Source organism: Heloderma suspectum, chromosome 1 (assembly GCF_057233095.1).
Source record: "Heloderma suspectum isolate Gila_16-S chromosome 1, 16-S_ref, whole genome shotgun sequence".
In the NCBI taxonomy this organism is placed as follows: domain Eukaryota; kingdom Metazoa; phylum Chordata; class Lepidosauria; order Squamata; family Helodermatidae; genus Heloderma; species Heloderma suspectum.
The window spans coordinates 111,292,804-111,307,159 of NC_139458.1; the positions used below are offsets into that span (position 1 = coordinate 111,292,804).

Genomic DNA, 14,356 nt, shown 5'->3' on the forward strand with positions numbered 1-14,356 from the left:
TGAGGTGTATGTGTCTATTCTGTAATGCCTTATGAAGGAATTAGGACTTGTCCAGTTAGCTGCCTTGCAGATTTCTGCCAGGGGAGTATTAGTACTTAAGGTGGCTGATGTGGCTGCTGCCCTAGTGGAGAGAGCTATAACTCCTAATGGCTTGGGGAGGTGTGATGCCTCACAGGCTGAAAAAAGACATGCTTTTAGCCACCTAGCTGAAGTAGATTTGGTAACCTTCTTGCCCATAGCAATAGGGTGAAACAAACAGTGAGTCAGATTTTCAAAAGGACTCTATCCTCCTTAGGTAAACTTTAATGACTCTGCGGACAATCAGCTTGTGCCAGGTCTTCTCCTGTGGATGAGAAAGGTTATGGCAGAAAGAGGGCAGAATAAGCTCCTGTGACCTATGGAACAACGTGTTGACCTTAAGGACAAAGGTTGGGTCCGTTCGAAGGGTTACAAAATCCATAAGGAAGGTGATGAGGCTGTTTCTGATTGAGATGGCGGACAACTCCAAGATTCTGCAAACAGACATGATGGCAACAAGGCAAATAACATTTTGTGACAGAATTTGTAGTGGGATAGATCTAATTGGCTCAAAGGGAGGTTTAGTCAATGCAGAAAGTAGTAGGCTTCAGGAAGAATCCTATGGCCTGTGGGAGGACTCTTGAGCACTGCTCTGCGGAGGAATGTTTTGATGTGAGGGAGTGAACTCAGCGGTTGTCTACCTGGCTTAGAAAGGACCGATGACAGGGCTGATGTTTGTCTGTGCAGGGTGCCCAGTTTCAAACCTATCCGGAGGCCTTCCTGGAGAAAGGCTAGGAGTTCCTTGCTGCCTGCCACCCATGGATTGTTTTCCCCTTTCACTCCATCTGCAGAAGGCCTTCCAGGATGTTTCGTACATTCTAGTGGTGGAGTTCTTGCAGGATGCCAGCAGGGTGCATATGACATCCTCAGAATAGTCCAGGGTTAAGTAGATAGACCTTCCAGCAGCCAGGCGGCTAGTTTGCACCAATTTGGGGTTGGGTGAAGTACTGGTCCCTGAGGCAAGAGGTCTGACTTCTGGGGCACGAACTATGGTCCTTGCACTGCTAGGATTAGGACCACGGAGAACCAGGGTTGTCGCAGCCAGAAGGGGGCTATTAGAACTACAGTCACCTGCTCCTTTCTGATTTTCTGTAGAACTCTGGCTAACAGGGGGATTTGGAGCAAATGTGTAAAGCCTTTCTTTTGGACAGTTGATGTACAGCACATCAGTTCCTTTGGCTCCGTAAGACTGTAATCTGGAGAGAAATCTTGGCAGCTTCTGGTTGTGTCTGAATGCAAACAGGTCCAGCATGAGTGGTCCGAATTGGTGTATGATTTCCTGCTGGATGTAGGCTCCATTCCCCTGGTTCTATTTGTTGCCAACTTAGATTGAACCATACAGTGGACTGAATCCCTTTGATGTGTTGGGCTCATATGGAGGCTAAGTTCTGCTCAAGCCATAACAGCATGCTCTGGGCCTCCAGTGGAGAGAGCGGGATCTGGTACCCTCTTGACACATTATGTGGGCTTGTGCCATTGTGTTGTCCGTTCTGACTAGGATGTGAAAATGTAGCAGCTGGCATGAGAAGGATTTCAGACCCAGGTGGACTGCCCTGAGCTCCAACCAGTTGATGCTGTGGCGTTTTTCCTCTGCGTTCCATTTCCCTTGGGCCATGAGGGAGTTGTAGGGGGCTCCCCATTCTTCAAGGCTGTCATCTGTCATCTGTGTGATCCTGTCTGAATCATGGAACGGGCTGTCCGCCTGTAGATTTTGGAGGTGCTGCCACCATCTGAGGGAGTCTGTAACAGGGAGGTGATCCCTCTTTGCAATTTGAGCCTGGAAAGGCAGTAGAAACCATTGAAGGAGGCGAGAGTGCAGTCTGGCCCACGGCAGAATGCCAAGACACAAGATAATCAAACCCAGAAGATGTGCTGTGTTTGTTGGTTATTTTTTGACGATGAATGGCCCTCAAGCGGTCCTGTAGCTTGACTATTCTCTCCAGGGACTATTCTGTCCACTTGGCCATGGAAGCTCACTGGGTGACTCTGGGCCAGTTACAGACTCTCAGCCCAACTTACCTCACAGGGTTGTTGTTGTGAGGATAAAACAGAGAGGTGGAGGATAATGTAAGCTGCCTTCAGTTCCTTGCAAAAGGAAAAAAGGCGGGATATAAATGCAATCAATCAATCAATCAATCAATAAGAAAGAAGCCCTTGGAGGTGTTGATAAGTGCTCCTAGATGAGGGAGGAGCTCGGTGGGCATTAGGTGGCTGTTCTCTCTGTTTATAATGAAGCGGTGTTGTTCCAGGCATTCAACAGCTGTCTGCAGATCCTGTGAGGCTTTGTGACTAGAAATAGACCAGATGTCGTCCAAATATGAGTAAATATACATGCCTTTTAGCTAGAGGTGAGCTATTAGTGATATCATGATCCTGGTGAAGACACAGGGGGTCAAGGATACACCAAATGGCATTGCTTTGTACTGGTAATGACAATTCTGATAGGTGAAGCATAGGAATTTTCTGCGAAGCGCCGAGATAGGAACATGCAGATATGCCTCTGTGAGGTCTATTGAAGTCAAATATTCCTTTTTGTGAAGAGCTTCCTTGGTGGTTTGGAGTGTCTTCATACAGAATTGTCGGTTTCTGACAAACTTGTTCAAGTGTTTGAGGTCCAGCATAGGTCTCCAGCCTTTGCCCTTTTTGGTGACCAGAAAGATGGAACAAATACCTTTGTATTTTTCATGAGATGTACTGGTTCTATCGCCTATCTGAAGTAGAAGCTGTATATGATGTGATGCTTGGATTACAATGTAGCAACTGCTTTGGACAAAAGAGGTAAAAAGTCCTCTTTGTTAAAAAAAAAAAAAACTTAATTGGATGAGGAATACTCTGCAACCTCTATGTTTGACCATCCACCCTCATCCTCTTCTGAAATGGGCTCCTGAAGCAAAATTATGGAGGAGATTCAGCCAAGGTGGCCTTGGGTCTATTAGTGCGACCTGTGGCTGTGGAGCATGGGTCTGGAGAGTCATCCCCAGAGCCCGCTGATGAGTGCAGACTAAGGGTAGGACTAGGCCATTTTAATTTTGAAGTCTATTTTTATTTTTGTTTTCGAAGTGCAGAGGAGGCGAGTGGGAAGACTTGGAAGTGCATGAAGTTCTGATGTGTTTTGCAGAATGGCTTGATCAAGGTTTGTTTATCTAATAAATGGTCCGATCGCCGGATAAGACCGATTTATCTAATTGAGGGGGGGTGTCTCATTGTTCCCCTTCTAAGCAATGGAGGACATGGAGGGAGGAGGGGCTTCCCTTTGCAAGTTGGAATTGAAACTTCAACTTAAAATGTCCGCCTGCTTTGTTTGGTGGGAATCATCCACGTGGAGGGGAAATGGATTCGATCTCACCCTTGATCTTCTTGGAACGTCTAGCCTTTCCTGCTCCACTGCTTCCTCCTCCTGTTCTGACTGGACAGGATGGCGTGAGGGGCCCCTGGCCCACTCAGCCTCGGCCACTTCTTTTGTGGCCAGAAGGGACTCAGTGAGGGGCCATAGCCCCTGGGCTAGTGAACTCTTATTTGATCTCCCAGGACTGTAAGTAGGCAGCCAGAGGAGCCACAAACTGGTGATCTCCTTGATTGTCCTTTTGTCTGCCATGACAACTGTTTTTTTTTTTTCTTTTCAGGCTTTGAAATGGTTTTCTTTGCCATAGGGGTCATAGAGAGCAGAGAAAGAAGCAGAAGAGAAATTCCCCCCCCCCTTTTGGGGGTAAGGGAGGGTGAAAAAATAAAAGCTGGTTGTGAGAAAAAAGTCAAATAAGTAAGAAGTTTAAGAAATTTAAGAAATAGAGATAAGTATAGGCTTGAGATAGGAGGAGATGCGAATTAACTCTGTCCTGGGCAAAAGCAGGCTAGGAGAAGCTTCAGATGGATAGATTGTTTAAAACTCAGTCACGTGGATCCTTGCTTTTTCCTGGGTGATAGGGGGAGCTAACTCATTGTGGGATGCCTTCCTCACACCCACCTGGAGAAACAGGACTGAACAGACTTAAGGTTGGAGAACTGACAGGACCAAATATTGACAGTTTCATTCATCCCTACACTAAGCACCCTGCCCCTTACATAGAATCCTTGTTCTGCACTTTGCCCTAATTAGAAACTCTACAGCTTAATTCAGTGTATTGCCATCAATTGCAGTCCTAAAGCTGAGTAAAACCAGGGCTTGTATGCACTGTGCTAAAAAAAAAAAGTAAAGAGTTCTGTACTGATGCAATCTAATTTCTGACAGAAAAGTAGAATTCTCTGATCTACGTGTGTTAGGCAAATCTATTTAATAGGCACAACTTGCTTTTTTTGCATTTATACTACAATTGTATCACTATATTGTATCATTTGTTCTGGATCTCTGTCATAGTGAGGAGCAAGGAGTTATGCAGGGCTCTACCCTTAGTCCACTGGTGATCTTTGAATAATCAGCATCCTGTCTTCTGAGATTTCAGCAAAAAGCCTTAAGAACTACAGTCTCTCTTTTTTAAATGAGAGCTTTTGCACATTTTATGCACTCCTGTGGGATTATAGCATACACAGAACTGAGGGAAGCCTATTTTGTATTATCTTCTATTTCTCATAATTCATGTACCTATCTTAAAAGGTAATCATAATTGTAAAAGATTTGTAAAGATAAATTGCCATAACAGTGATACTAAAGTTGCTCTTTTCTTTCTCAAGTTTGCTGTGCCATCCAAGTGCACAAGTATATTTTAAAGTATCTAGCAAAACACTCCTTTCCCCTATGAGTTAGTTCTGTAACAGTTAAAGGAAGAGTCTAGAATAGGAACAAATATCTATGGAGAGAGCAAAAGGGACATTTATTTTAAATGTTGCTTGTATCTGGAAAGCAGGGAGATATAGCAGAATTGAGAGGAATCCAAGCTCTACTTTTTAAAAGCATTTTTTAAATTATGAAGTGCATCAAACTTGAAAGACAGCTTTCTAAAACGTAACAAATAAGCTAACTTTGAAATGTAATAATTTTATTAGGAAGAACAAAATTAGGCCTACCGACTTCACCCCAGTGGAAAGGATTGGTGCCACCTGTTGTACAGTTGTATACCATAATATTTCTGGGTCTGAAAAACAAAAATTAGTTTAAATTTTTCTATCATTTTTCTTCTAAACAGAAGACACAGCTTACATAATCAAAACCAAGACAAGTTAACACAACAGAAAATTGTCCAATAATTTTAACACAGCAACAGTAATATAAAAGCAGCAGCCAAGCATTAAAACCAACTTTATAGCACCATATTTACAAAATGATTCAAGTGGATTAGGAAATTATTCAAGTGAGAGACAGAAAAGAAAAACCTCTACTAGGTATCTAAGAGCAGCTTTGGACATTTCATAGGAGCGACAAGAGGGAAAGCACAGAGGATTATGTACCCCTGCTCTCTTTGGACAAGAACTGAAAGTCCAAGTCACTTACACTATAGGGAGGGCCACATGCATTGTATGCAGAAGATTCCAGGTTTGATCCCCTGCAACTCCAGGTAGGGCAGGAAAAACTCCTGTCTGAAACCCTGGAGAGCTGCTGCCAGTCAGTATCAACAGTACTGAGCTAGACGGACCAATGGTGTGACTCAGTATAAGGCAGCTTCCTATGTTCCACTTGTTCTAAAGAAACAATACAAGAAAAAGCACAACTGGAGTACCTCTCAGTTACCAGGAATGGGGCCTGGCAAGCTTCATTTAGAACAGTATTAGATCCAGTATTACCCAAACCTTGCTAATTTAAGTTCGAGAAAGTCAGGACCCAGAACAGACTGTCACCTTAGAAGCTGGGATGATTCATACAGTGGTGGTGCTCCAAAATATACGAGGACAAAGCTGTGCAGAGCTTTAAAGCACCTTGAGTGTGTTCTGAAGCAAAACAGCAGTCAGTGCAGTTGAGCAAGGGTTAGAGTAGTTCTGTCTTCATGCCTAACTCCAACTAGGAGCTTGGTAGCAGCATACTGCACTATCTAAAGCTTCTGGGTAGTTTAAGGCTTGCCTACATAAAGCATGCATTGATTACAATAATCTGAGATGTCTTCCAGGAAGTAGTGCAGCCAGCAAACCAGAAGCATCTGAAAAAATGCCTCTCAGTTGAATGTTACTACCCAAGTATCCAAAAGCAAGACAGGAAAATGTATACGCAGTCTGTGGAACTGTTCCTTCAGCCTGGTTCAGACTTAATGTAGTAACAATTTAATTAGTTTACCACAGGCCACCCAACCAGTGCTGTCTGCCACCTCCACCCCGCTGGTTTTAGCTTTATGCCTAGGTTAAAGTCCTTAACTCACTTTGTCTTAATGTTCTCAGAGTGTTCAAAGTGAATTTAGGAACATATCCTGGTTGACAATCGTGTGCAACACTGAACACAGAAAGAGGAATTCACACCAGAGATACATGTGGGGCTAGGGGCAGCCCAAAGATCAACAGACAGGCAATGGGAGACGAGGACCTGCAACAACTCTGGCAGGTAGCAAGAGGCTAAGTATTAGAATTTGGTATCCTGGTGACAACAGATTGCACCAAGGCCAGCAGAGGCAAGGGGCAACAGAGATGACGACAGAGCAGGCACAGCAAGAGCACTGGTCATGAAAAGTAACAGAGAGGGCAAGAAGAAGTCCAGAGCTTCCAGGGTGTATCCGGTAGGATTCTGAAGAGGAGCCACATGAGCTAAACCTCAGGCTTTAGGGAAGGGGAGTCAGCAGTCACTGTAGGTAGGCCAGATTGCTACTCCATCATTTCCAAGACAAGAGGGAAGGGGAGACATGACACAGTGGCATGCTTCTGATCCTTAAATGGTATATCTGAACTAGACTAGGAAATGTGATCCCCTTCATAACTGCTAATCATGGTATCTCAGTTTTATCTGGATTAAGCTTCAATTTCCTAGACAGCTTCCAGGCACAGATTCAGAGGAGCCCTACCGTTCCTCATTCTGCTGAAAAACCATTTTGGTAACACATTGCTGCATATTGTCAGATGATTTCTCTCAAGTTTCTCATAAATAATTAGAATTAGTAACAGGATGGAACCCACATATTAAGGAACAAAAATATCACTGAATGTATTCCTTCTACAATTGCCTAGACAGGTATGAATGGAACCACTATCAAGCAAAGCCTCCAATCCCTAACCCCCAGGCGACACAGAAGGATATTGACAGAACTGTATAAAGTGTGCATGCAGTTTCTCAGTCTTCAATCTTTGTTCCTCAGATCCAATCTTTTGATAAATCTGACATTTTTCATGTCTGGAGTATTTCTCAAACCAGACCTTCTCTACTTGAAACTATCCTTATTTTGATTATTTCTCATTCTTTCCTAGTTCACCCATTTCCCTTATTCAATGCTGCTTTCAATTTAGTTGTGCAATTCACTCCTTTCTACTTCCCGTATCTCTCTTCTTTGCTTACCTTCATTGGCTACCATACCCCTGCCCCCATACTTTCAGCTTTTTATTTTAACCTCGCTCATGCTCCTTTATACATCTTGTCACTCATCTCTGCTTGACTCTCTGTAATCCTCATCACTTCACTCTTCAGGTTCTAGCTTATTAGTTAAAGCCCCATGTTTCCTCAATTCCCCCCCCATGCCAATCATTATCTATGGCTGCACCCTAGTTTGTGCCTCCAGGCATATACAGTGTTCCTTTTCCTTCAAAAAATTAATTGCTAAAAATATTTCTTGTGCTTCTTTGGATATAACTGCCTCACTGCCTGTTTTTAGTTTTTCTTTCTCTTCCTCTGCTCCCCATGCTTATCATATGTCTTGCCTTTTCTATATTGTGAACCTTTGGGGAGGGATTGCCTATATTACAATTTAAACCTGTGCAATATCTAGTATTTTAGGCACTAAAATACTACTACGAGGTCGAGAATTAACAGCACCTCTCTCCTTCATCTATGGATGCAAACAGGAATTTCTCTGTACCCAAACTTGGTCTAAACTGAAAAGAATCAAGTGTGGCTACCGTGGGGAAGCCCCCATGCTCAGATGTCCAAGCTGCTGTAGAGGCCAACTGGGTGTGCCACATGGGGAGGGACACCACCCAGGTCTGAAGTGGCATGTTGCTTCTACTCCTGGTATCTCTCTGTACACCTCATAAGCTGCAGCAACAATACGGGGGCTTCTCTAGAAGACACCACACAGCCTACCATCCTTTGATATTCTTCCTGAATCCCCTTGGCAGCTGTATGTCTCAGGGTCCTGTCTTACACTTCAGACTCAGGACAGTGGGTTATGCTGTGACTGCCTGTCCAAGGACCTGAGCACAGTTGAAATGATAATGAAAGTCTAGGGCAGTAAAAGTACATTTTAGGTTCCTTATGGCTGTGAGGAAAAACACCACTATCAACATATTGTTTAGCAGTTTAAGCCTACAGTTTGATATCATGTGACTACTGCTTAGTCTGTTGAAAAACTGAGTTGTCACCTGTTATACCTATTAACTCCCGAATACCAAGCAGCAGCTATTGTTGTGTTGATGACTACATCTACTGGAATAAGATCTGCAACTGCATTGTTGGAGGCTCGCATCGTTCGAAGAATTCCTTTTCCTGCCTTAAAACAGAAGGTACACAATAAGAAAGCCATTTCAAGTTACTTTTGGTTTTCAGAGAAAAACATTTATATTTTTACTGTTACTTACAGCAATAAAAAGGCCACTAGGTCCGTTAAAGTTATCAATCCATCCCTGTTGGGAAACAAAGCATAAGGAAGTGTTAACATATTTAGTGCTTTAATTGGTATGAAAGCTGGAGCTCCATGCCTCTCTGCATGGAAAGTAACTCGGTCACCACTTGCAGAAGCTGTCTTCTGGAGGTGCTGGCTGAGCCGAGTGGCTCCTTCTCACCACACTTGTGTCCCGATCAGGCCATGAGCGGCACAGGAAGGGGCTCAGCTGGAATTTGCATGAGCCAGCTCCTGCAAGCCCCAGCCAGGTGGTGCGGAGAATCCCCAATTTATCTCTGATTGGAGATAACAGTGGTATTCCTCTCCCCACAAGGGAAGGGGTCGGGGAGGTCAGGGGGCGGAGCCTGCTGAGGATGTTCAACCCTCGGGCGGGGGAGTTGGATTGGGCCCCAGCATGGGATGGAGATTGATCCAATCATGCCATACTCTGCTTTTCACATAGCTCTGACCTGTTTCATAGCAATATAGGCAGCTGGAGACTCAACATTACTTATTATATATCAGTATTTTCTAGTCAATAAAAGAAGAGGTAATAAAAATTGACTTACAGGGAAAGGCTCCTTCCAGCTGGCACCCACAATTGATGGCCTTATAATGGCTACATTTAGTTTTGCACCTTCCTGTTGCACGATGTATTCTGCTAGGGCTTTTGTATATGTGTAAGTATTAGGTCTGTCTCCTAATAGTTTTGGTGTAATATCATTCACTAGGCCATCATCCATCCACCTAAAGAAATAAAACATATTTATCCATTTATATTCTGCCATTCCATTCAGAAGTACCAAGGTGACTAACGAAGTTATTCAAAGTTTATTCCGTGCAATAAAATCAGAGATTTACACAATGGATATTTCTATGTAGGGTTGGATCCGAACTGGTGGGAGGGGAGGATTTTTGCCAATTCCCAATCCCCATGTAGCCCTCAGTGCCACCTCTGATACTGTTCCAGAGGGCCCCCAAACCCACTGGAGCAGATTTTCAGGGAGCATAGGGGGAGAGGAGAATCAGCAAAAATAATCTCTTCTCCATTTCAGTACCAAGAATGGTCCACTGAATCAGAAGCCTTCTGCAGACGGAAGGAGCCCTGTTTGAGGAATGCAAGGTCTGGATCTAAGCCATTAGATCTAAGTATTCAAATTTGTTGCTAGCACATATTGTATTCCTGATGAAAGCCACAATGCTGAGCAGAGCTATCCACAACTTTAAATATATAGTAACAGTGCTTTAAATATATACTTAATATAAACCAAACTTCAAGGGTAGTGTAATCTTAGTATTCTTTTAGCAGCACTGGCAAATTCATGCTTGAAAGACTAGCAGAACCGCGGACACAGTTTCAGTTACCCAGCCTACATTTCATATAACAGCTAGGCATCTCACATTTTTAGCACGCATGGTCAAGATCAGTACTAATAAAGAAAAATGTCCAATTTATTTCCATTTTTGATCAGTTAAAATAAATTTTCTAATATTTCTTTCAATGTTGAAAACTCGATACCAGAGAGAAAAAAGCATTAGACACATACTCTAAGGAATCTATCAATTTCTTAGGATCAAGAGGAGGTGGATAGACAACTTCCTCAATGTGCTTTCGATTGCAGTATGCAAACGCTGTTGAAACATGGACGAACACATCCAGATTCTTCATTTTCTGGGCCAAGAAGAGAAGCTGTTGCGTTGCAATTACGTTGAGCTGAACAGCATCTCTGTTAAAGTAAAAGAAAACGAAATTAATCTTCTCTAGAGGACTTTAGGACACAGCTTACAATGCCCATCCCCTCCACTTCAAACAGCCATGTGCAGCCTCTGGCAAACCCACTTGCCAACAAGCAGGGGCAAGAAAGATTCTGATCTTGGTAAGAAAGAAAGCCCAGGGGTCAAAAGGAGGCTACAGGGGGTAGATGCATAGCAGCAGACAAATTAAGGCTGCGAGAAAATCTGGTGTGGAATTTTGGAAGAGGGGGCCTGTGTTCCATGTTTCTTAATGGCATCCTTCCTCCACTCTGGCAAACTCCATTCCCCATCTGAGTGCTTAATGAATTTCAAAGAATGAAAAGGTAGGGAGGTGTCTCTCTCCCTTTACAGGGAATAGCAAGGGAATATGTGGGCATACCAAGGTCAAAGCAGACCTGGTGGAGAACAGGCACTTTTACATGGTAATTAATTCGTCCCCACAGCTTTTTTTTTTTTAGGTGTGGCTGATAAGAGGAACACAAGAGGATTCCTTTCAGGCATTCTGAACTATCATTGAATTGTTTGTGTGGAGGGTTACCTTAAAAGGGGGAGGGAAGGAGAGAGAGAGAGAGAGAGAGAGAGAGAGAGTCAGACCCAACTCTCTCTTACCGTAGTTGGGCATTAAAGCACAGAGAAGAGGGAATGTGTGCAAAAATCCCAAGAAGAGCAAACTTCCACCCCCACGGCTTTTGAACCCTGTTTTCTTTTTAAAATGGCTCAGGACAGAGGCTTGGAGAAGGCGGAAAGTAGGTACAGAAATCAGTAATTAATCAAGGCTACTATGCTAGACTTAGGCTGCGATGCTATGCAGACTTACTTTGGAGTAAGGCCCACTGAAAGTGCAACTTACTTCTAAGTAAACATATATAAGAGTGCACTGTAAGTCTTTTAAAGCAGTCATATATATTTATAAAGTGCCTAAATAGGATTAGAAATCTATTTGAGGAGTAATTCAAAGCATCCTTGTGAGAGATTGGACTTTGCAGTTGACTTCTAGGCAATAAAGCTTGGCTAGTAAGTCTAACAACAATTTGTAGACCCCTGACCATGTGGTTGTATATACACCTGCCAGGATAACACTTTATGCATCTGAGGAAGTAGACTCTAGTCCACGAAAGCTTACACCATAACAAATTTATTAGACTTTAAGGTGCTACAAGACCTCATTGGTTTTGCAGATCTAACATGTGTGTACATTTGTCTAATCATGTTCAGATTCCTTTGTGATAAAGTTGGCTCAATCCAGATGCTACTATTATATCTGCTGAAACCAAAACTACACTGGTCAACAGGCAGAACAGAAATGTTTTCAGTAGCATGCAGCTGACCCCCTACTCTTTTCTGCACGCACTTGAACTTCAGATCATATAATCAAGTCATGCAAGAAGTTTAATGTTGCCTCATGTTGGAAGAAGCAGAGTTCGCAGGGACAGAAGTGCATTCATTAACATTGTTCTAAAGCTATCCTCACAAAAACAGATGAACCTTGTTTACAAACTGAACACTAGGCTTTCATTAACAATGAAATTATGCCAAGCAAGCAACTATATTATATTCTTCAAATGAATCAAGCCAGATATTTGCTGTAAGGGGGTGGAGGAGGAGACACAGGAATAATGAGCAGGCTTTATTAAGTTCCAGCTTTAGGTGCCATGTAAAAATCAAGATCCTAATCCATAATCCAAAAAAACACAACTATTCACAGTCATGTTTAATGGCAATTTTTATATTCAGTCATGCACAAGAAAGAACCAGAGTGAAGAAAATCCTGGTTGGATGCTAATAGGACAGGATCATGACAATGCATGAGAGAACAGGATCTGGGCATAAAGATGTGGAGCAAGACGAGTCAAAGATTTCCGCAGGTCATCTACTTGCTCATAATGTTCATAATGATAAAATGGAGCTCATTTCAATCTGAACAGAAGAGATCACCAGCTTGATTCTAGGAAACTGATGCTACACAGTTATGACAAGAGAAATAGAACTCTGTCCTCAAAGCACCAAGAGATACCAGTGCCACATCTTTGAACACTATCTTGGTAATTCCACACTCCAAAAGAAAGCAAAAATTTAATTAGATACAAGACTCTAAAATGTGTGCATTAAGCATATAGTCATAAGAGTAAGTCACATTTCTATATTAATATCTATCACTCAAAAAACCAACTACCCAAATAATTTAAGAGGTAGATCAACACACATACATAACCCACCTGTGTAGTAACAAACTTGCTTGACTTCTGTCCAGTATAATCCCTGGAGTTAGAACACTCTGTATACTAGACCAAAAGTGGTCAGTCTTCAGGCTTGCAGGATCTACTTAGTTTGTTATTAGAACCTCGAGATCCACCACCCAAAGCCTGGTGCAAAAGTCCAAGAACTTGAGTACCAGAACTGAACAGAGCTCACCGTCTTTCCAAACAAAAGTCCTCTCCTGGTTACCCCAAGCTTTCTTCATTTCAGCAGTATCGTTTAGGACTGAGGGCAGGAGGAGTCATTTTGTTGCTGCTATTGTTAAACAACTGGACGTCAGAAATCCTTGGTGATCTATAGCAAATCACCCAGTAGATCTAGATCTACCTTCTGCGAAACCCTATACTAGACCGACCCTAAGAGCACCGCAGTGAAGAGAATGCCTAGTATGAGGAGAATGTGTATGAAGCAACAATGAATAATTTAAGTGTCCTTTCTAAGACATACTGCTTTTAAGCCTGGGAGCCTCTAAACTAGCACACTCCCATTTCACGCCACTGTAAACTGAAAAGTATGCCTAATGCTTTTGGCTTTTCCCTTTTCTGAAACTTAAAAGTGCACTGAATGCACCTGCGCTTATAGTGAGCTCAAAGGCACTAAGGCACTGTGGGATAAAGCATTATCTCCACTTATAAGGTTTACAAAACATATATAGTTTTTAAAAAGACACCAGAACATAATTACATTAGTTTTAAATTAAAGCAATGCATACTCACCTTAGAATTTCATTGAATCTTATAGTAGCAGCACAATGGAATATAATGTTAGTGCATTCTATGAGATTCTCCTTGTCTTCGTCACTAAGGGCCATTTCTAGTTCTGTAAGGTCACTAGCAACTGCTATAATTTTTTCTTTAAATTCTGGCTGTTCATCTTTCAATCTGTCAAAGAGCTGTCAAAAAGAAAGCAAGACTAAATATTAAGGAGTCAAAACTCAAGGCCAAGAGCAAGTTTTTGAGTGCATCATATATGACTAAGGCAGGAAGAATACAGACATTGTTTTTTTCTAAAATGTGAGGCAGAAAATATTGTGACACACCGAATTTAGTAAGGGCCGTGCTGAATCAGACCAAAGGCATACCTAGACCAGCATTTTCTGTTCCCAAAGCAGCCAACTAGATGCCTAAAGGAAATCTACACCATTAAATCTCTCAGTACAAGTTTGGGATGGGCACGTTTCTCAAGCACATCCAATGACTGGGTTCACATGACATGCTAACCCATTTTGGGTTGTTTAACAACCCATGAAGGGTCGTCTGTGAGCTCTTTTTAGCCACCCACAGTGGCTTCTTTCCCCCAAACAACCGATTCTGAGAACCCACGGTCTGCAGAGTGGGTTGTTTTACCCATGATGGGTTGGTGTGTTGTCTGCCAGTCCATCATGGGTAAAGGGCATTGGGTAGCAAGCCACTTGGGGAGAGTAGCAGAAACCCTTTGCTCAAGCTGCTGCTCATGTCCTTTCCCCTTGCCTTTGACAGCCAAAGGGGGCTTGGGGAAATTTTTAAAAAGCCATAAATCGGGGTAGGGGGGCCAAATCCAAGCCCGCCCTCAGGACAGTGTTGCCCTCTGGCCCCAAAGACCCATGGCGGAGGCGTGGGATTCCCCCCACC

General features: G+C 42.9%; 1 protein-coding gene across 10 annotated transcripts in view; it reads right to left on the reverse strand.

Annotated features, from left to right (window-relative positions):
* FAR1 (fatty acyl-CoA reductase 1) overlaps positions 1 to 14,356 on the reverse strand; it is a 63,723-nt gene that overhangs the window by 16,676 nt on the left and 32,691 nt on the right. For 6 of the 10 annotated variants that reach the window (XM_084853647.1, XM_084853622.1, XM_084853665.1 and 3 more), the window contains 6 exons: positions 13,463 to 13,638; positions 10,283 to 10,462; positions 9,305 to 9,482; positions 8,713 to 8,757; positions 8,506 to 8,624; positions 5,077 to 5,144 (listed from right to left, as the gene is read on the reverse strand). In XM_084853647.1, coding sequence (XP_084709773.1) covers positions 5,077 to 5,144; positions 8,506 to 8,624; positions 8,713 to 8,757; positions 9,305 to 9,482; positions 10,283 to 10,462; positions 13,463 to 13,638 — 766 coding nt within the window. Of the gene's footprint in view, positions 1 to 5,076; positions 5,145 to 8,496; positions 8,625 to 8,712; positions 8,758 to 9,304; positions 9,483 to 10,282; positions 10,463 to 13,462; positions 13,639 to 14,356 lie in introns of all 10 variants that reach the window. The other 4 variants (XM_084853612.1, XM_084853592.1, XM_084853583.1 and 1 more) reach the window with 1 other exon arrangement.